Source organism: Phoenix dactylifera, chromosome 2 (assembly GCF_051530095.1).
Source record: "Phoenix dactylifera cultivar Ajwa chromosome 2, Ajwa_hap1_PhDact_Kaust_v1.1, whole genome shotgun sequence".
NCBI classification, from domain to species: Eukaryota; Viridiplantae; Streptophyta; class Magnoliopsida; order Arecales; family Arecaceae; genus Phoenix; species Phoenix dactylifera.
This window is the reverse complement of record NC_143191.1, coordinates 54985427-55006174: the sequence shown is the minus strand read 5'-3', so window position 1 is coordinate 55006174 and position 20748 is coordinate 54985427. Positions and strand designations below refer to the sequence as shown.

The following is a 20748-nucleotide window of genomic DNA, read 5'->3' as shown; positions in this document are numbered from 1 at the left end:
GAGTACTCCCCGACGGATGAGCGCTTCTATCTCGTCCCGGAGCTGGAAGCAATCCTCCGTGTCATGCCCACGGTCTCGATGGAAGCGACAGTACTTCCTGGGATTACGGGGGACCCCCATATCTCGCATGGGAGGCGGGGGTCGGAAGAAGTCCCGACCCTCGATTTCCATCAGGATCTCGGCCCGGGGAGCGTTGACGGGTGTGTAGTTCTCGTACCTCCCTGGGTACGTCCGAGGCCGTGGTGGGGACCTCGGTCGAGGAGGGGTCCTCCGCTGAGGTCACCCCTGCTGCCGGGGCGGGCTCCTCAGTCGAGGGAGATTCTTCTCTCGACGGAGAGATCGGCTCCTTTGTCGGCCGCGTTCCTCGCGGCGTTTCTTCTGCTTCTTTGAGGCGGGCTCAATTGCTCCCCGCCTGGAGGCGACCGCCTCCTCGGCCTTGGCATACTTCCGGGCTCGGGCCAGCATTTCGGTGAAGTCGGCCGGGAAGCTCTTCTAGATGGAGAAGAGGAATCGGTAGGAGCGAACTCCAGTCTTCAGAGCCGACATGGCTATTGACTGGTCTAGCTCGCGGACTTCCCACGTGGCAGCAGTGAAGCGGTCCAGGTACTCCTTGAGAGATTTCCCCTTCTTCTGTTTGATATCCAAGAGGGAATCTGACGTCCGTCGTTGACGTCGGCTGGCAGCAAAATTGGTGGCGAACTGCCTGCCGAGTTGCTCAAAGGAGGATACCGTGTTCGGCTTCAGTCCGGAAAACCAAAGCCGAGCGGTCCCTCGGAGGGTTGCTGGGAAGGCCTTGCAAAGTATGGCCTCCGAGGACCCTTGTAGGGCCATGAGGGCCCGATAGCTCTCCAAGTGGTCGAGGGGGTCGGTGATTCCGCTGTAGGGCTCCACCTGAGGCATTTTGAACCTTGCAGGAACCGGCTCATCCTCGATCTGGCAGGAGAAGGGCGACTTGGTAGTGAACTCAAAGTCCCCCTCCTGCCTCACCTTCTTATTGTGGAGCGCTGCAATTTGGCGCTCCAGATGCTCAACTTTCCTGTCGAGCTCCCCTACCCGTGGGATTGTCGCCGTGGTCTGCGCCGGCCCCCGGTGGTCTGGGGCTGACTCAGCCTCAGAAGGTTGGGGTCTTCTGTTGAGATCTTCCCCCTGCAGCTCTCTCTGGGGGGAAGTCCGCTCTTCATTATTGGCTCTGGAGGAGCCATGCAAATTCTGGCCTGGGAGAACCGGGCCATTGGAAGGAAATTCCGGCAGGACCTGGGCTTGCGGGGGAAGCGTTGATAAAGCCTCCTCGCGCCGTAGGCCTTGAACGGCGGCGGCCAGGGCCTGGACTTGCTGTACCAGGGCATTGAACTGTTCCGGCTGGACCTGAGGAACTGGGTCAGCCGGAGTAGGCGAATTCTGGACGGAGTGTCCAGGACTTTGCGGGGGACGCCGGGAGATGTTGGAGGCTCCCTTGCTTCTCAACTTCATGATCGCTACTCGGGCCCTTCCTCTAGCGCCAACTGTTGCTGGAAATTAGACCCGGGGGCGATCTTCGATCGGAGAAAGGGAGCAGCAGGTCCTTTCAGGGAGCGGCGATCCGTCAGCGAGCGGCGTCCTCGTCCGGGTGCCTGCAGACAAACCGGTGGCCGGATTTTCCGGCGCCGGCCCTCCGACGCTCAAGTCAGAAGGGGGGCAGAGTGTATAAGAAGAGGAAGAGGAACAGTGTTTTGTAGAGTGCGGATTTTTCCAACCCCCCACCTGAGAAGCCAAGGTTCCCTTTTATAGGCGGGGGTCGGTTTACCTGTGATGTAACGGGGCGAGGCCATAGTACGGCTCGGCATGTTATTCAGGTCGGCGCACGATCGGATGAATCATTGCGTTGATGTCGGCGTTGAGGTCGTCGTACGACCCGAACTGGCACGCTACCGGGCGAATCATTGCATTGGTGTCGGAGGTAAGGCCGAGATCAGAGACTTATCATAGTTGACTAGACTTTGCTGGGCTGACTTGCCGTGGGGAGCTGCGGGTCCGTAGACGTCAGGAGCCATGCACATTAATTATGGAGTAAGCCAGAGATCCGCATTAATTGTGGAGCAAGCCGGAGATCCGCATTAATTGTGGAGTAAGCCGGAGATCCGCATTAATTGTGGAGTGAACTAGGGGTTTGCAGGGGCATGCGCAATAAATGCCAAGGCAGCGGCAGGATATGGCCCTCGGCCGGACCTCGGATGGGTACGGCCGTAGTAGGTGGTTGGCAACAGTGGACCTCGGGTGTCGGGAGTTTTCCGGGTCGGAGGTTCTGAGGTTGGATGTTCCGGGGTCGGGTGTTCCAAGGTCGGACGCCGACTTCGGCCGCCCAAGGTCGGCAGTTGTGAGACTTCTTTGGGGTAATTATGTCATTGGGAAAAAATCTTATTCCCCCAACATCCTCCAACATGCAGAATTTGCTGAGTTATGATGCTTGCTCGGCCATGGTAAATGTAAAAAAGCAAGTTCCGTGGTGTGAGGGTCTGCCAATGACACTCGAGGATCCCACGATCCTTGGAGTATTGTAATCTTCAACAAATATTGATGAGATACAAATATGAAAGCCTTTTTCTTTCGGGGGCCAGGGCCCCTTCTAGATTTACATAATAAGAAGGGAGGGGAGGTGGTTATGATATATAAGAAGAGGAGAAGAGAGCACTGGAAGCCCTTCAAGAGGGTAAGAATTTGTTCCCTCGCTAGTCTTTTATATCTATTGTCTATAAGAAAAGCTTGCAAAGTTATCTTGATTAGGCATCCAGTAGATATTGATGATTAGGTATCTTCGATCAATTACTAAAACTAGGAGTCTCAAAGTTACCCAGGATCGATGTCCTGAGCTCACTCTTCATTCATCATGCTGAGCTTGGGCCACAAAATGTCGAATTGGGTATCGGCTGGGTTAAGCATGGATTATAGTAACTTGAAGCAAGCTCGAGACTACATTTAACGTTGCCTAACCCGCTGAATTTGGTACCGCTAGGCACAGAATCCATCATAAAAGAATTTCATAAAACAACCCAATTATCGGGTCTGACGATTTTCATATGGTCACATTGAAAAGAATTTTTTCAATAGATTATAAACATACAACATATTTTCTCTGTCAAATTTTTGTTACATAGACAAGCACGATCTCATGTTATCGAGTACTAATTTGCTTTAGAAGAATCTTGTGGAATGCTTGAAGGAATTGAAAGAATTTTGCTGTTACATGCTCTCACACCCAAAAAAAAAAGTACAAAAATTGGTTCATATATTCATGAATCAATCTGCTCAAGCATTCATGCAAATACATTAAAAATATTGTTATTTCTTTCCAAGCAAGTGACTCTACGTCGAACGTGATTTCCACAGTCAAATCCCCAAAACAAATACTCCCAAATACTTCCCACTGAGCTCATAAGATTTGGTCCACGATACTAACTTCTTTCGGCCAAGCAGGTGAAATAATGAAGTTGGGAACACCATCATCTTGCGGTCATCGATCCTTTTCTCTGCACGAGAACAAGAAAGAGGTCTAGTCTTGATTCTCCTAATTAGGACCATCGAGAAATCTCAACTCATAATTGTCCATTAATGCAATGTTAGTATGTTGGGATTGGGAGGTAACAATAAACAAGACAATTAAAGCACAACGGAATCAAAAACTCTCCCACCTTGTGTAAACCTGTTAGAAAATAAATAACTAGAGCCAAGACATTCACAAATACCTAGCCGATCAAATTATTAGAAACACAAAAGTAACACCAAATTTTTACGTGGAAAACCTCCCCAATGTGGAGAGTAAAAACCACGGGACCGTAGTCCACCCAAAAACTTCCACTATCAACCAATAATGGGTATTACAATCTGTTCTCTCTAGCCAAACTAGAGGAATATATCAGTATATAATCTCAATAACAATATTCTTGGCAAACATCAATAATAAGAGAGAAGATTGAGAAGATCTCATATGAACAGCAGCCATATTTCTGCAAAATATGACTATACTAGAAGATTGAAAATGGCGATCACACCGTATATATTGAAGAACCATGTGTTATGAGCCTGCATTCCAAATTTCAGCTCGATCGGACCATGGATCGCCTTTTGATCGTCGTTTGATCAAGATTGCGCGCTAAATATTAATTCCGCATCTTCTCCGCTGCCTCCTCTATTTTTAACTCGTGCAGGACAGCTCATGTACCTTGCCTTCTCAACATAAAACATTGCCCTAATGCGCCTCACGTTTTGGGCCAAAAGTAGCCCATATTTGTTGGGCTAAAAATAATTAACTTAGCCCACATTTGTTGGGCTAAGTCCCCTCCAACATAGGAGGGATAACCCAACATAGCAGCTGATGATTTTCGAGATTAGCACCATGGATGGGTAATTGCTTGTTCCAAGACTCTGCTAGATTGAAAGCTACTGATGTAGTTGGAGAGAAGCCTCTAGAAACAAGGACTTCAGTTTATCCACTAGACCTGCTAGATCGTATAAAAGCAGAAGGGTGGGTGTAAAAACAAGCAACTTGATAGATTTTTTGCTTATCATACAGTATTCAAAGTGAAACTAAGATGAGCAATCATACGATTGCCAATTAATGTAAGGAATTGCTATGCATGTCATCCGGTCCCAGACTTTTCTTCTTTTCTTACTGCAGTCCTTGGGTCGAAGTCCTGCACAAAAAGATGCAGATCATGCAATATACACATAAGGATTTCATGTATTCAATAAAAGAAGCAACCAAGAAAAGAAAAGAAGAAAAAACTGGTATCCGATATCGTCTCTTGAAAGGACATATGAAGAGGATTAGGTATAAAAAAAAACGAACGATCAGGTCAGGATATGTACCTAAAAGGACGAGAATGATGCAGAATATCAAACAGTTGGCGAGTAGTATAACATCCATCCCTGGCTTGCTGAAGCAGCTGCAAAACATGAAGAATAAATTGACGGACCTATTTGCCAATTATCTTCCATTCATAGCTACAGAAAGGGGAAAGACAGGAGATACAGAGGTGGAAACTATTTCTGACCTTTTTCTTATACAATTGATTGTCGTTGGCCCATACTTGCTGATTGCTTCAACATGAGATGGGTGTTGTGTCATCAAATCAAAGGCCAATCGGGTAGCCCTCGACGACAGATTTTGTTGGAGAGAGTCAACTTGTGGAGGGAAGGGAAGCATGGTTGCTCTTCACCGGTACCTACTAACCACTCTGGGAGAGACTCTGCTTCTCGATCAGGGAGCTGTATGTGCTCGACGGCATCCACACCCTCCACAACCTTCAACTCCTCACAATCATAAACGTCTAGGTGTTTGAGTCCAGAAAAGTTGGACGCTCTCTCCAAACTGGAGTTTTCAATCAAGATCAATTCTACAAGAGAGTGGAGGTTTTGTATTTCTTTTAGGCTGTGGGCACCACAAATACGTAACTCCTTCAGTGCGGTGGCATGACAGAGGAGGCTCTCCGGAACAGACCTCAACTTCGGACATCCATCAATTTCCAATGACCTGAGAGAAGGTAGCAATGATGTTGTCCGGTTGTCCTCCTCCTCCGACCGCCACCACCATTCTTCCCAATTAGGCATGTCTCTAAATACAAGTCGCTCTAGTTTGGGGAAGTGGGAGGAGAAGCAAGAGTAGTTTATCCTTCCATTCCGCCCTCCTGCACCGGCACTGCCATCTGCCAGCAAGTGGAATTCAGGTCCGATGCTCGTGACTGCAGAAGCACCTGAAATCCGGAGGAAATCTAGTTTTGGTAGCATTCCAAAGAGTGGAAGTTGCTGGCATAGAGCACAATTCTCTAGCTCTAGCCTTCGCAGATTGCAGAGAGATGACGAGGGTGTCATTATCCAGCTAGGAAGCTCACGGCCGAAGTAGCCATCAATTAGAAGCACTTCAAGGCATGGCGGTGGGCGGAGCTCCTCGAAGACCTCCCCTATTCTCTTGATATCTTCCTCATCGTAATCATTTGCATGAGGCTGCTGCACATTAGAAGAGCTGCTCGGTAGTGTGCAACGCAAAAATAGAACTGTGAGATGGGACTTGTGAGGATGATAGTGTTATTTTGATGATTAACAAGTAATTATCTAGAGCATGCTATAAGTTAAATTGATACTTCATTTATAAGTTCATTACTCTCAGTACATTTGCTTAATTGGAAATATATATGTGGTCTTGTTCATTTGGATGAATCTAACCTTGAGAATGCAGCAAAGTGTGGATTGAGTCGACCCATAGATTGATTGGGTCGACCCCGGCACATCGAGGAATCATTTGGCACACTCCTGCAAAAATGGCACAAATGAACAGTAAGTTGGGTCGACCCAAGGTAAGCATGAGTCGACCCAACCTCCAAAGAACCTCAAAACACAAAGATAAAATGCTCTCTGGATTCACTGAGAGGGTCGACCCACACAGTGGTTGAGTCGACCCAAGCTTGAGTCGACCCAAACTCTGAGAGGGTCGACCCAAAGAGCAAGACAGAAAGACAGACAGAAAACGGTTCTCTGGAATTACTGAGAGGGTCGACCCAAGAAAAAGTTGAGTCGACCCAAGTGAACTTTGAGTCGACCCAAAAATTGGTTGGGTCGACCCATGGGAAGGAAGGCTGAAAATAAGGTTTCTGTGGTTACTGAGAGGGTCGACCCAAGAAATTGTTGAGTCGACCCAAGGCAAAGTTGGGTCGACCCAAGGACAGGTTGAGCCGACCCAAACACGGGCTGAACAGTAACGGCTAGTTCTGCAGATGTACTTTTTGTCCTTCCCAAGACTTGTAACGGCTAGTTTTTCAAATCTGATGGATGGGGCTTGTCCAAGGAAGGTTGAAAACTATTTAAAGGGGCACTATTCATCAGGATAAACAACTTTTGAGTGGGATATCAAAGCATACACAAGAAAACAAAGAAAGCCCTAATCTCCTTCATCAAGAGCTTCATCCAAGAATCAAAGGAAGGGATTGAGCACATTCAAAGAGGCATCAAGAGCTCCTTCCCCCATTGAAGAGTGAAGCTTCCTTGACAAAGAAGAGCAAAGCAACTTCAAAGCGATAATTTCCTTCTAAACTCTTCTTTGTTGTTCATATTGTTTTATATGCTCATTTAGGAGTTAAATCTTTTATTTTCATTTGCTTAAACACTGTGTAAAGGTTCGTTGGTAAGCCCGCAAAACCAACAAAGGTTTTTGGTGAACCCGTAAAACCAAAGTTGTATAGGTTCGTTGGTGAGCCCGCAAAACCAACAAGGTTCTTGGTGAGCCCGCAAAACCAAGTGTATAGGTTCGTTGGTGAGCCCGTAAAACCAACTAGGTTTTTGGATTGTGAGCCCGGAAAACAATCCAACTGTAATCCGCGTGATTATAGTGAAATCCCAAGGGTACGCTTGGGGAGTGGACGTAGGTGCTAAGGAGAGCACCGAACCACTATATATTGTGGTGTTTGCATTGTGCTTGAGCCTCTATCTTCTCTTGCTTTACTTTCTATTATTGCATTAGCTTAACTCACTCAAATAGCCTAATAAAGCATCCACCGCACTTAACTAAGAAAGTTTTTAAAAGCACCAAAAGTTTAAAAGAAACCAATTCACCCCCCCCCCTCTTGGATTGTCACCTTGGGCAACAAGTGGTATCAGAGCGAGGTGCTCTAATAGTGCTCATTGATCTAACCATCAAGAGTTAAAGATCATGACAACCCAAGTGGGAGGTGCAATGAGTGAGGGGCAATCCACAAATAGACCACCTCTATTTAATGGCACAAATTATGCATATTGAAAAGCTAGAATGAGGATATTCATTCAAGCTTCAGATTATGAGGTATGGCAAGTAATCACTAGAGGACCTCACACACCCACACTCAATATAGAAGGCACTATCATACCCAAACCAGAAATGGATTGGAACGAAAATGATAGAAGACTAGCACAATTAAATGCAAAAGCTATAAACATACTTTATTGCTCTTTAGATGTAAATGAATTCAATAGAATATCCACTTGCTCCACTGCCAAAGAAATTTGGGATAGACTTGAGGTCACACATGAAGGGACCAATCAAGTCAAGGAGTCAAAGATAAATATATTAGTACATAAATATGAATTGTTTAAAATGGATTCTACCGAATCCATAACTGATATGTTCACTCGCTTTACTGATATTATAAATGGACTCAAAAGTTTAGGAAAATCTTACTCTAACTCTGATTTGGTGCGTAAAATTCTCAGGTCTCTACCAAGGAATTGGGAGGCCAAGGTAACCGCCATACAAGAAGCGAAGGACCTCAACGCACTGCAGCTAGAGGAGCTTCTAGGGTCACTCATGACCCATGAGTTGACAATGAGGCAAAACTCAGAAGATGAGGTCAAGAGAAGAAAGCCCCTTGCCCTAAAGACTACCACCCCTAGACAACAATCTGAATCAGAAGACTCAGATGACGATGAAGATATTGATGAGGAAGGGATGGCAGTACTTGAGAGAAAATTCAGAAAATTCATGAGAGGTAAAAATAGATTCCATAAAAAGAAGCCCTTCTCTAAAGGTAACTCAAGCAAAGAGAAGGGTAAGGACAAAGAGAAGGGTAAGGACAAAGAGAAAGAAACCCCTATTTGCTATGAGTGTAACAAACCCGGGCATTATAAGATAGATTGCCCAGATTTGAAGTGGATGGCAAGAAAACTGAAAAAGAAGAATTTTATGGCCGATTGGAGTGAGAGTGAGGATTCAAGTTCAGAGGACGAAGATCATCAAGACACGGCCCAAATATGTCATATGGCCAATGACGATGAGGTAGATTCTGAACTTGACTGTGATTTTACTGTTGATGAGTTACATGATGCATTTTTAGAACTTATGGAAGAACATAAGAAAGTAATTAATAAAAATAAAGCTCTAAAAGAAGAAAATCAATCTCTCATTAAAGATAAAATGAAACTGTCTAATAACTATGAAACATTAAGTAGGAAACTTGAAAATAAAAATAAGAATCTAATTGCTGAAAATACTAAGTTAAAAGAAGATGCTGAAAAGTATAAATCCTTGGTAAATAAATTTACTCTTAGTTCTACCAAGTTAAATATGATACTTGATAGTCAAAGAGCTGTATATAATAGGGCAGGTTTAGGCTATAGACCAAATACAAAACAAAAATTCTTAAAGAATATTTTTGTAAAAGCAAAAAATGAAAATATTACTTGTTATTGTTGCAATAAGATAGGACATAGAGCATATGAATGTAATTTTAGAAAATCTAGTCAAAACAAATCAAGTAATAATCAAAAGATTAAATTCAAGAAAGTTTGGGTTCCAAAAGGAACATGGAGTACTAACCCTAAAGGACCCAACTTAGTTTGGGTACCTAAAGTTTCATCTTGATCTTGATTGCAGGTGTGTCTTACAGCTGATAAAATGGAAAAACGATGGTATCTTGATAGTGGCTGTTCAAGACACATGACCGGTGACGAAGATCAGTTTGTCACTTTGGAACCAAAGAAAGGTGGAGTAGTTACCTATGGAGACAATGGTAAAGGTCATATCATTGGAAAGGGTAAAATTTTCATTGCTCCATCTATTTTTATAGAAAATGTTTTATTGGTTAAAGGTTTGAAACATAATCTTCTTAGTATAAGTCAATTTTGTGATAAAGGATTTAAAGTTACATTTGAAGCATCTGTATGCATTATCACAAATCCTAAGGATAATAGCATTGTACTTGTAGGACAAAGGCAAAGAAACATTTATTTAGTAGATCTTCATGAATTAGGTAAGAAAAATGGTTTATGCTTAATGACTAATGAAGAAAAGAAGAATGAAACTAGTTGGCTTTGGCATAGAAGACTAGGACATGCCAGTATGGAATTAATATCAAAACTAGTTAAGAAGGAACTAATAAAGGATGTGCCAAAATTGGTTTTTGAAAAAGATAAAATATGTGGACCATGTTCTCTAGGAAAACAAACTAGATCATTCTTCAAATCTAAAAATGTAGTATCAACAACTAGACCATTTGAACTCATACATATGGATTTATTTGGACCTACTAGAACGACAAGTCTAGGAGGAAAGAAATATGGACTAGTTATTGTTGATGATTTTTCAAGGTATACATGGGTTTCATTTTTGGCACATAAGAATGAAGCATTTTCTGAATTCTTGAAACTATATAATAAAATAATAAATGAAAAGAAACTCACATTGGTAGCAATTCGAAGTGATCATGGCACGGAATTTGAAAATCAACACTTCGAGGAATTTTGCACTAACAATGGAATATCACATCAATTTTCAGCACCTAGAACGCCTCAACAAAATGGAGTTGTTGAAAGGAAAAATAGGACATTGGCGGAAATGGCACGCACAATGTTGTGCGAGTCAAATCTTCCGAAGTATTTTTGGGCTGAAGCTATAAACACCTCTTGCCATATTTTAAATCGAGTTTTAATACGACCCATAACTAAGAAAACTCCTTATGAACTTTGGAAGAATAAGAAACCAACTGCAAAGTATTTTAAAGTGTTTGGTTGTAGATGTTTTATCTTAAATAATGGCAAGGAGGACTTAAGTAAATTTGATGCCAAGTCAGATGAAGGTATCTTCTTAGGATACTCCACATCTAGCAAAGCATACAGAGTATTCAACAAAAGAACCCTAGTAGTGGAAGAGTCGGTCAATATCATATTTGATGAGTCTGATAGTGAGTCTGCTAGGAAAGAAAACTCTATTGATGATGATATAGGAATTATCGACTTTGAGAAGCTGAAAATTGATGACGTGCCAAATCAAGATAAGGGAGAAGATTGTGTGCCACCACAACCCCAAGACGTGCCAAAAGAATGGAGGTATGCACATGGACATCCCAAAGACTTAATTATTGGTGATCCATCTCAAGGGGTAAGAACTCGATCTTCTCTTAGAAATTTAAATGATTATCTTGCTTTTGTTTCACAATTAGAACCTAAAACTTATGAAGAAGCTGAAAAAGATACTAACTGGATAAATGCCATGCAAGAGGAATTAAATCAATTTAAAAGAAGTAATGTATGGACATTAACTGAAAGACCAAAGCATAATTCAGTAATTGGAACAAAATGGGTATTTAGAAATAAATTAGATGAAAATGGAGTAGTTATAAGAAATAAGGCTAGACTTGTAGCTAAGGGATACAATCAGGAAGAAGGAATAGATTATGATGAGACATTTGCTCCTGTAGCTAGATTAGAAGCTATTAGATTACTTCTAGCATTTGCTTGTTTTATGGACTTTAAATTATATCAAATGGATGTGAAGAGTGCATTCTTAAATGGCATTATTGAGGAGGAAGTATATGTAGAACAACCTCCAGGATTTGAAAATCATGAATTGCCAAATCATGTGTTTAAATTACATAAGGCATTATATGGTTTAAAGCAAGCACCTAGGGCTTGGTATGATAGGCTAAGTAAATTTCTGATTGATAATGATTTTTGTAGAGGAAATGTAGATAAAACTCTATTTCTCAAGAGAAAGGACAAAAATCTTTTAGTGGTACAAATATATGTAGATGACATAATCTTTGGTGCCACTAACGATACTCTATGCAAAGAATTTGCTGATTTAATGCATGGAGAATTTGAGATGAGTTTGATGGGAGAACTAAGTTTCTTTTTAGGATTACAAATCAAACAAATCAAAGAAGGGATTTTCATTCATCAAACTAAGTATACAAGGGAAATACTGAAGAAGTTTGGTAATGAAAATCATAAGGGAATTGGCACTCCAATGAATCCCACTAGTAAGCTAGACAAAGATGAAAAAGGGAAAAGTGTGGATATTAAGCTCTATAGAGGACTAATTGGATCCTTGATCTATCTTACGGCTAGTAGACCCGACATTGTTTTTAGTGTAGGGATATGTGCTAGATATCAATCGGATCCTAAGGAGTCACATTTAAGTGCTGTTAAGAGAATCCTTAGATATTTAAGAGGAACTACCACCATTGGATTATGGTACTTGAGAGACTCCTGTTTAGATTTACTTGCATACTCCGATGCAGATTTTGCCGGATGTAAATTAGATAGAAAGAGCACAAGTGGCACATGTCAATTCCTAGGAAGCAACCTAGTATCATGGTTTAGTAAAAAGCAGAATTCAGTGGCACTATCAACAGCTGAAGCTGAATACATAGCTGCTGGTAGTTGTTGTGCCCAAGTATTATGGCTCAAACAACAATTAGAGGACTATGGAGTTAAACTAGATAATATTCCTATTAAGTGTGATAATACGAGTGCTATCAATCTCACTAAAAATCCAGTTCAGCACTCTAAGGCCAAACACATAGAAATAAGGTACCATTTCATTAGGGATCATGTGCAAAATGGAAATGTATGTATTGAGCATATATGCACAGAAAAACAATTGGTCGATATATTTACAAAACCATTGAGTGAAGATAGATTCTGTATGCTCAGGAGGGAGTTAGGTATATGTGATCCTTTTATTGAATGAATATGAAAGGGAACTAGTAGTCTCATGATACACTCCTCTATTTTCAAAAATCCCATGAAACATGAGTCAAATTTATTGTCTATAGATTTCTTACTCATGTATCATTACTCCATAAAGAGGTTATAAGGATTAGAAGCAAGAAAAACTTTTTAGAAGCAAAAAGGAAGAGAAAACAAATTTCTGCACTTGGGTCGACCCAACCCAGAACATGGGTCGACCCAACGTTGAGTCGACCCAAGAAAATTCTTGAGTCGACCCAACGTCGGGACCCCACTGTTAAAAGGGGGGCCCGAGAGCTCATCTAGGGCACTGTTTGCCCTTTGTCTCCTTCCGAAAAGCTTGGTCCCCACTCTCCAATCTCCACTAAACTCCTCCAAACAGTAGATTTCCTAAAGATCTAGGAGAAATGGGACCCAAACGAGCCGTGGCCAAGAGATCCGGAAGAGTGAGTCGGGTCCAACGAGAGGAAAGGCGCTCTACCGAGCCTTCTCCCGTGTCTCCACGACGTGAGGCACGTGCGGAGGTCCCTCCTCCTCCTTTCCCCTCAGTTATCCTTGCAAGATTTGCGGGGAGGCCGGTCACTTTCGGGAGAAGGATCCATTCGGAGTTTTTCAACCAAGAAGGATTTCGTATTTGGGAATGGATCCAAAGACAAGGTTGGGAGTATCTTTGCTCCCTTGATGTGGTGATATACCCCGGATTGGTCCAAGAGTTCTACGCCTTCCTCAAGACTGGTATGGGAGGGCTTATTTCAGATGTTAGAGGGGTTCGGATCCGGGTATCCGAGGAGAGCTTGAGTGAGCTACTACACCTACCTTGCACAGGAGCTACTCCGGAAAAATCAGAAAACAAGATGAGAGCTCTACAGTTGATTATGGAGAATGAGAACTTCGACTTCTCTCAGAAGGTAATAGCTAGTTCTCTGTCTGCCGAAATGAGGTTGTTGCTCAACATGATAAATAGGATTTTATTTCCAAAGACCGGGAGATTTGATCTCATCTCAGAGAGAGATCTTGCAATGATGGAGTATATGATTCGGGGGATTCCCCTAAATCTTCCGGCCATGATATTAAAGCAAATGAGGAAGGTAATAAGCAGCAACAGGGTATCACTACCTTATGGTATGATACTTACATTGATTTTCCGTCAGCATGGTTTACCTCTCGAGGAGGAGGCATCCAGGAGTCTGCATCCCACAGACACGTACACTGCACGGACACTCATACGCATGGGATATGCGAAAGTGAACGGGCAGTGGATTCACACCGGTGCAGGCATACAGGGTGAGGCACCAGAGGGAGAGGCACCAGAGGATGAGGATGAGGAGCCTATGGACCATCCTACTGCACCCTCAGAGGCTGGACCATCGTCATCTACTCCTCCGACAGATACGGATGATTTCTGGAGCAGGATGACTGAGCTCATGACAGCCCAGGCGAGGACTATTACTGACGGGCTCACGAGCCGACTGGATGTCATGTCTGCTGATATCAGTGATCTGAGGCAGCAGATTGGAGCACTCAGGAGTGAGAGAGAGACACATGGACCATCTGTGCCACAGGCTGCTGAGTCAGAGATATCGGCACAGAGTCATCCACCTCGACGTGCTCCACGCCAGACTCAGTCTCACCAGGCTCGACCTCCCCTCGCCACGTATGCTAGGCGGATGAGGACTAGATCCCAGCCATTAGAATCCCCCTAGGCTGATTTTAGCATCTATGTTTAGAGCCTAGGCTAGAAATCTAGTTCTCATATGTATCTTGCCTTTTCTCATATGTATCTTGCTTTTTCCTATATGTATCTTGTTTTTCCTTCATATCTTTAAATCTTGATTGAGGAACATTGTACTTATTTTGGGAATTAATGTATGAAAAATGTTCCTATTTTGATCAATGAAGTCTAAAGCTTGTTCTTTATTGCATCTTTTCCCATATATGATTTTGATGATAACAAAAAGGGGGAGAAGAGAAGGAAAGAGTATATATAGGAGAAGAGAAGGAAAGAGTATATATAGGAGAAGAGAAGGAAAGAGTATATAAAGGAGAAGAGAAGGAAAGAGTATATAAAGGGGGAGAAGAAAAGAATATATAAAGGTGGAGAAGGAAAGAAAGAGAAATTCATTTGAGAAGTTAAGTAAAGATATGTATAACAAAAAGGGGAGATGTAAATTAATTTTTGTGAGAAAGAGTGAGTAAAGAAGTTATGAAAAGAAGAGAGAAATAAATGGGCTAAACAAATTGAAAATCATATAAGAAAGCTTATATATCTAAGGGGGAGCAATTTGTAACAATGAAAACCATCAAATCAAAAGAATCTATCATAATTCAGAATTTGGTACATATAAATTCAGAATTTGGCACGCTTCATTCTCACCCCGATACATAAGCTGAAACTCTTATTTTATCTCAAATTATTGAAGTTTCATTGCTGATGAATTATAAATGAAAGGGGGAGCCATTCAAAAATTCAAATTGGCAAATTTTGAATGATATAGGGGGAGATTTCACTTATATATATGAAAAGCTGAAATTCTGAAATTCAATCCCTTTTATAAACTGATTTTAAAGACAAGTATCAATAGGCTTATACTCTTTATTTTGTAATCATCAAAAAGGGGGAGATTGAGGATGATAGTGTTATTTTGATGATTAACAAGTAATTATCTAGAGCATGCTATAAGTTAAATTGATACTTCATTTATAAGTTCATTACTCTCAGTACATTTGCTTAATTGGAAATATATATGTGGTCTTGTTCATTTGGATGAATCTAACCTTGAGAATGCAGCAAAGTGTGGATTGAGTCGACCGATAGATTGATTGGGTCGACCCCGGCACATCGAGGAATCATTTGGCACACTCCTGCAAAAATGGCACAAATGAACAGTAAGTTGGGTCGACCCAAGGTAAGCATGAGTCGACCCAACCTCCAAAGAACCTCAAAACACAAAGATAAAATGCTCTCTGGATTCACTGAGAGGGTCGACCCACACAGTGGTTGAGTCGACCCAAGCTTGAGTCGACCCAAACTCTGAGAGGGTCGACCCAAAGAGCAAGACAGAAAGACAGACAGAAAACGGTTCTCTGGAATTACTGAGAGGGTCGACCCAAGAAAAAGTTGAGTCGACCCAAGTGAACTTTGAGTCGACCCAAAAATTGGTTGGGTCGACCCATGGGAAGGAAGGCTGAAAATAAGGTTTCTGTGGTTACTGAGAGGGTCGACCCAAGAAATTGTTGAGTCGACCCAAGGCAAAGTTGGGTCGACCCAAGGACAGGTTGAGCCGACCCAAACACGGGCTGAACAGTAACGGCTAGTTCTGCAGATGTACTTTTTGTCCTTTCCAAGACTTGTAACGGCTAGTTTTTCAAATCTGACGGATGGGGCTTGTCCAAGGAAGGTTGAAAACTATTTAAAGGGGCACTATTCATCAGGATAAACAACTTTTGAGTGGGATATCAAAGCATACACAAGAAAACAAAGAAAGCCCTAATCTCCTTCATCAAGAGCTTCATCCAAGAATCAAAGGAAGGGATTGAGCACATTCAAAGAGGCATCAAGAGCTCCTTCCCCCATTGAAGAGTGAAGCTTCCTTGACAAAGAAGAGCAAAGCAACTTCAAAGCGATAATTTCCTTCTAAACTCTTCTTTGTTGTTCATATTGTTTTATATGCTCATTTAGGAGTTAAATCTTTTATTTTCATTTGCTTAAACACTGTGTAAAGGTTCGTTGGTAAGCCCGCAAAACCAACAAAGGTTTTTGGTGAACCCGTAAAACCAAAGTTGTATAGGTTCGTTGGTGAGCCCGCAAAACCAACAAGATTCTTGGTGAGCCCGCAAAACCAAGTGTATAGGTTCGTTGATGAGCCCGTAAAACCAACTAGGTTTTTGGATTGTGAGCCCGGAAAACAATCCAACTGTAATCCGCGTGATTATAGTGAAATCCCAAGGGTACGCTTGGGGAGTGGACGTAGGTGCTAAGGAGAGCACCGAACCACTATATATTGTGGTGTTTGCATTGTGCTTGAGCCTCTATCTTCTCTTGCTTTACTTTCTATTATTGCATTAGCTTAACTCACTCAAATAGCCTAAGAAAGCATCCACCGCACTTAACTAAGAAAGTTTTTAAAAGCACCAAAAGTTTAAAAGAAACCAATTTACCCCCCCCCCCTCTTGGATTGTCACCTTGGGCAACAACTTGTCTTCGAGTGCAGCAGCTATTGCTTCGGCCTTGTTCGATACGCTCTCCAACTTGTGTATGCTCATTCGCCGGATTTGGGAAAGGGATTTCAACTCTTCCAAGGTGCAGAACCTCCCATGTTGATGTCCCTTGAGCTCCTGCTCCCTGTCATCTCCTCCTACTCCAGATCTGCGGCCCTCCCTACCATTCACCACAAATCCCCCAAGTCCGTGTAGTTTGTGCAGTCTCCCTATTCCCAAAGGCAGGCCAACAAGTGGTGCACCTTTGACGTGTAGAAGCCTTAGGTTGGTTAACCCCACAACACTATCAGGGAGGTTGTGCAAATATTTACAATCCTGGAGAATCAGGAATTGCAGATTTCTAAGATTCCCTATGCTCTCCGGTATCTCTCTTATTTTAGTATAAGAGATTTGAAGACTTCTAAGGTGCACAAGATCTCCCAAGGAAATTGGTAGATTGTTAATGTCCATTCCACTTAACCTGAGGACCCTTAAACTTCTTAGCTTTCTGAAGAGATTTTCTGGAAGATCACGAATAAGTGGGGTATGGAAGAATGATAGGTTCCTCAAGGATGTCTGTTCCATTATAAAATCTGGTATGGTTTTTAATTTTCCATCTACAATTGATAAACGGCATAATTTTATCGATGATGATGATGAGGAGTAGGACAGGATCTTGTTTTCAAATGCTCGTGCATCTCCAACGAAGCACTCATCCCCTGCTATCTGCTGAGCTAGAGATCGCAGGAGATCATGTGTCCTGCATGTCCCGCAAACTAATTGATCATACCACATAGGATCTGGATGTAAGAGGTTCCTTTGCACCAACTCCTTCCAATATCCTTCCGCCACATCTTCCAAGGGCGTATTGTCTTCGGATGTTACAAAGCCCTCTGCAATACAACTGTTGACGAAAAGATATTGAGGAATTTGGTAGTCCTCGGGAAATAATGAAAGGCTAGTGAAGCACTGCTTGAGAGGAGGTGGTAAATGCAAATAGCTCAAGTACAAAGCACCCATCACCCCATCCGGAAGCTTAGTAAAAGACCATGCAGAGCTAGAAAGGACCGGTTCCCATTCCGATTGCCTTTTCGCCTTGGTTCGAAGCACCCCTCCAATCGTCCTAAGAGCAAGGGGAAGGCCATCACATTTCTCTACAATTTTTATCCCTATATCACTTAAGTTGTGCATATCTTCTTCCTTGTCTTCCTCAAACACCATCTTACAAATTAATGACCAACCATCCTCTCGAGACAACTTCTCCACCATGTGACTGTATATTGCACCCATCTGTTTAGCAATGTTTATGTTTCTAGTTGTTATCAAAATTCTACTATCTGTCGAACCACTATGCAAGGGATTTCTCAATAGCTGATCCCATACCTGCGCATCCCAAACATCATCTAAGACTACAAAGAATTTTTTGTTCCTAAGTAATTCGCTAAGCATAGGTTCAAGCACTTCCTTCTCCTCAGCATCTCTAGGATTACCTCCAACTTGCTTTATGATAGATCTCAGCAAACTGGACTCTGAGAATTCTTGAGACACGCACAACCAAATCCGTGGCATTTGGTTGAAGTTGTCCCGAAGCTTCTCGTCATTGTAAATTTTCTGAGCAAGTGTAGTTTTGCCTATTCCACCCATGCCGACAATAGCAAAGATTGGAATTTTTTTCTTATTTGCTTTTGTCAACAGGTCCACCAACCTCGTTGTATCATTCTTAATTTTCTCTCCAACAAGATCAGGTTCAACAAGTACAGGAGATGTCTTGGGGCTAATTCTACTCTTATAGCCGTCATCACGAGGAGCAGCTGTAAGATGGAGGTCAGCTTTGTCCTTGGCAAGTTCATCAAGCCTAAGGTTGAGATCTCTAATTCTTTTGCCAATCTTATGACGGAATCCAACTTTGTAGAAGCAAGCAATAGGAGGATAACAACAACGTACCAACTCAACACAACGAAATGAGGATGAATTTGAGCTGAGAAGCTTCCCGCCTTCGATCCAGCATTCATCGATGATGTCGTCTGCATTGTACATAAGATCTCGCAGCTTGATCAACCAACGGTTGATGGGTTGGTTGTCGAATCGTTTATTCTCTGCATCACCAAGAACATCATGTATCCTCTCCAACCTCCTATGGAGCTTTTTGATTTCGTTGGGCAAACCCAATATCTTAACGGCCTCTCCATTTGCATAGGTTAACAGCATCCAACACAATTTTGAGACGAAGGCAACTGGGATCATGGCCATCTTTTGTTCTTCAAGTTACAGGACTATGTGAAAATAGAGAGAGGGGAATGGTAGGTTACCCCTTGAACTCTCCACAAAGACGACCATTTAATAAGTGTTACTGTGCTAGTGCCCCTCTTCTTAACCGCGCATGGTGGCTCTATTTTCTTTGTTGGACCCAATCCTTGTCCTTTGATGTAAGAGCGTCATAAATAATACGATAGACATGACTGCTATTTCCAATGGACCTTCTGGCTTCCCTGGCTTTTGTTTCGTATACGCTACCCGCAATAATAGTGATATTTATTTGGCCGTTTCTTTGTAGACTGTGATATATGGAAAAATTTCCATGGAGCGAGACTTAAATCTCTGATCCATACATCATATTATGCTATAATTTTTGTTGCCTAAGATATATTTTGATTTTTAAAATTCCAACAATACCCCTATATCAATTTTACCAATAGATCACCCATACGAATCCCGTGCTCTTCCATCGTCCGCCGCCACGTCCGCCTCCCCTATCCCGCCTCTCTCTATTCTCTCCTTCCGAGACATGGCCACCAACCTCTCCGAGGTCCACCAATCCTTGTGCCGATATTATGCTATAATTTTAAATCGCTGAGCCATATTTTGATTTTTAAAATCTCTAAGACATACCCTATATTGGTTTCCGTCCTTAATTTATAACCATTATTGGGGGCTATTAGTTTCCGTTCTCCGCCGCTGTAGTGCAGTCCCACTCCACCGAATCACCCATGTAGATCCAGTCCTCTAGCTCCCTCCTTCCTCTCCTTCACGGACAATATATCATAGTACAATATACAGTTATTAGATACATGTATATACTTAATATACCGTTGTACAATATATCGTAGTACACAGTTCATACGCCTATGCATAGTTAATATTCTTATCAATGTTAAATCTCTTCCTTTCCCTCCATTTCTTAATTGCATTTCTTCCAACTGCTCTTTTACCAATCTCTACCTCCCTATCAGTGGAGACTAAAGCATTCCTTGAATTACAAAGGCAGATAAATGATCCCATATATGGGTTATCTTGAGAGCTAGAATGAATCCGAGTCTCCCTGCCAATTTTTTGAGGTCACTTGTGACGACTCTTGCCAAGTGATCGGATTTCTTTTGCAAGCTTATCATTATCCGGCAAGATATTCCTTATGATGGTGTCGGCATTGTGGTCATTGGAGAGGGTGACGATGGTGATGGGAGAGGTGGATTTTCCGCTTATTTTTGCAAGTCGGATTTTTACTTCGAGTCGACCTTCCTGTTCGAGCAGATCATCTGAGAAGACTAATCGAGCAGACGGAATTGCCGTGCGCTAGTTCATCTGTTTCTATCAAGCCACATTTTGGCGGCAATAGTAAGCAAGCTATTATATGTTCACCTCCTCTCAATTTTACTTCAGCAAAGCATTTCTCCCTGTTGTAGGAATAAAGGGTTCGAACTTAGTCCCATATCGACTAGATAGTGGAGAGATCTGTTTCTTAAATTGAGGAGGGCTACCTCTTTCTCTTCAGATGTGCCTTTTGTGGAACAAAATCGTGCGTGGAGAAGAGACTATGAACCCCCCAAAGCGGACAATATCTCTGAGGAGAAGCAGTCGCTTCCGCTGTCTGAGCCTAGTGGAGACTGAGCTCTGGGGCTCGGGGGATACCCTCGGCCTCATCAATGGTGCTTTTATGGAGAGCCTTTGACCCCGGCATAGGCCTTTCCGCTAGGTGGCTATGTTGTGGGAATAAAGGGTCCAAATTTAGTCCTACATCAACTAGATAGTGGAGTATTGGGAACCCGCCCATGCCGCTGATATTTCAAAAATTTCAGATGGCAGCGGAAT

General features: G+C 42.6%; 2 protein-coding genes across 2 annotated transcripts in view; one reads left to right on the top strand and one right to left on the bottom strand.

The window, feature by feature from the left end:
- Nucleotides 1-19096, bottom strand: part of LOC103715756 (putative disease resistance protein RGA3) — a 39181-nt gene extending 20085 nt beyond the window's left edge. Inside the window, exons 1-3 of the mRNA XM_089928479.1 lie at nucleotides 16597-19096; nucleotides 5028-6045; nucleotides 4843-4919 (exon numbers count right to left, since the gene is read on the bottom strand). Of these exons, the coding sequence (XP_089784605.1) occupies nucleotides 5101-6045; nucleotides 16597-18912 (3261 nt within the window). The 5' untranslated portion in view covers nucleotides 18913-19096 and the 3' untranslated portion in view covers nucleotides 4843-4919; nucleotides 5028-5100. The remainder of the gene's footprint in view (nucleotides 1-4842; nucleotides 4920-5027; nucleotides 6046-16596) is intronic.
- On the top strand, nucleotides 7809-11411 carry LOC149768421 (uncharacterized). The gene is made up of 2 exons (XM_089929232.1): nucleotides 7809-9530; nucleotides 10719-11411. Exon 1 carries the CDS (start codon nucleotides 7880-7882, stop codon nucleotides 9356-9358), a length of 1479 nt encoding a protein of 492 aa, XP_089785358.1. The 5' UTR covers nucleotides 7809-7879; the 3' UTR covers nucleotides 9359-9530; nucleotides 10719-11411.
- Nucleotides 19097-20748: the final 1652 nt, after the last annotated feature.

Bases quoted from the DNA above. Each gene is read 5' to 3' on its own strand.
- LOC149768421 (XM_089929232.1), top strand. From the start codon at position 7,880: ATGGATTGGAACGAAAATGATAGAAGACTAGCACAATTAAATGCAAAA.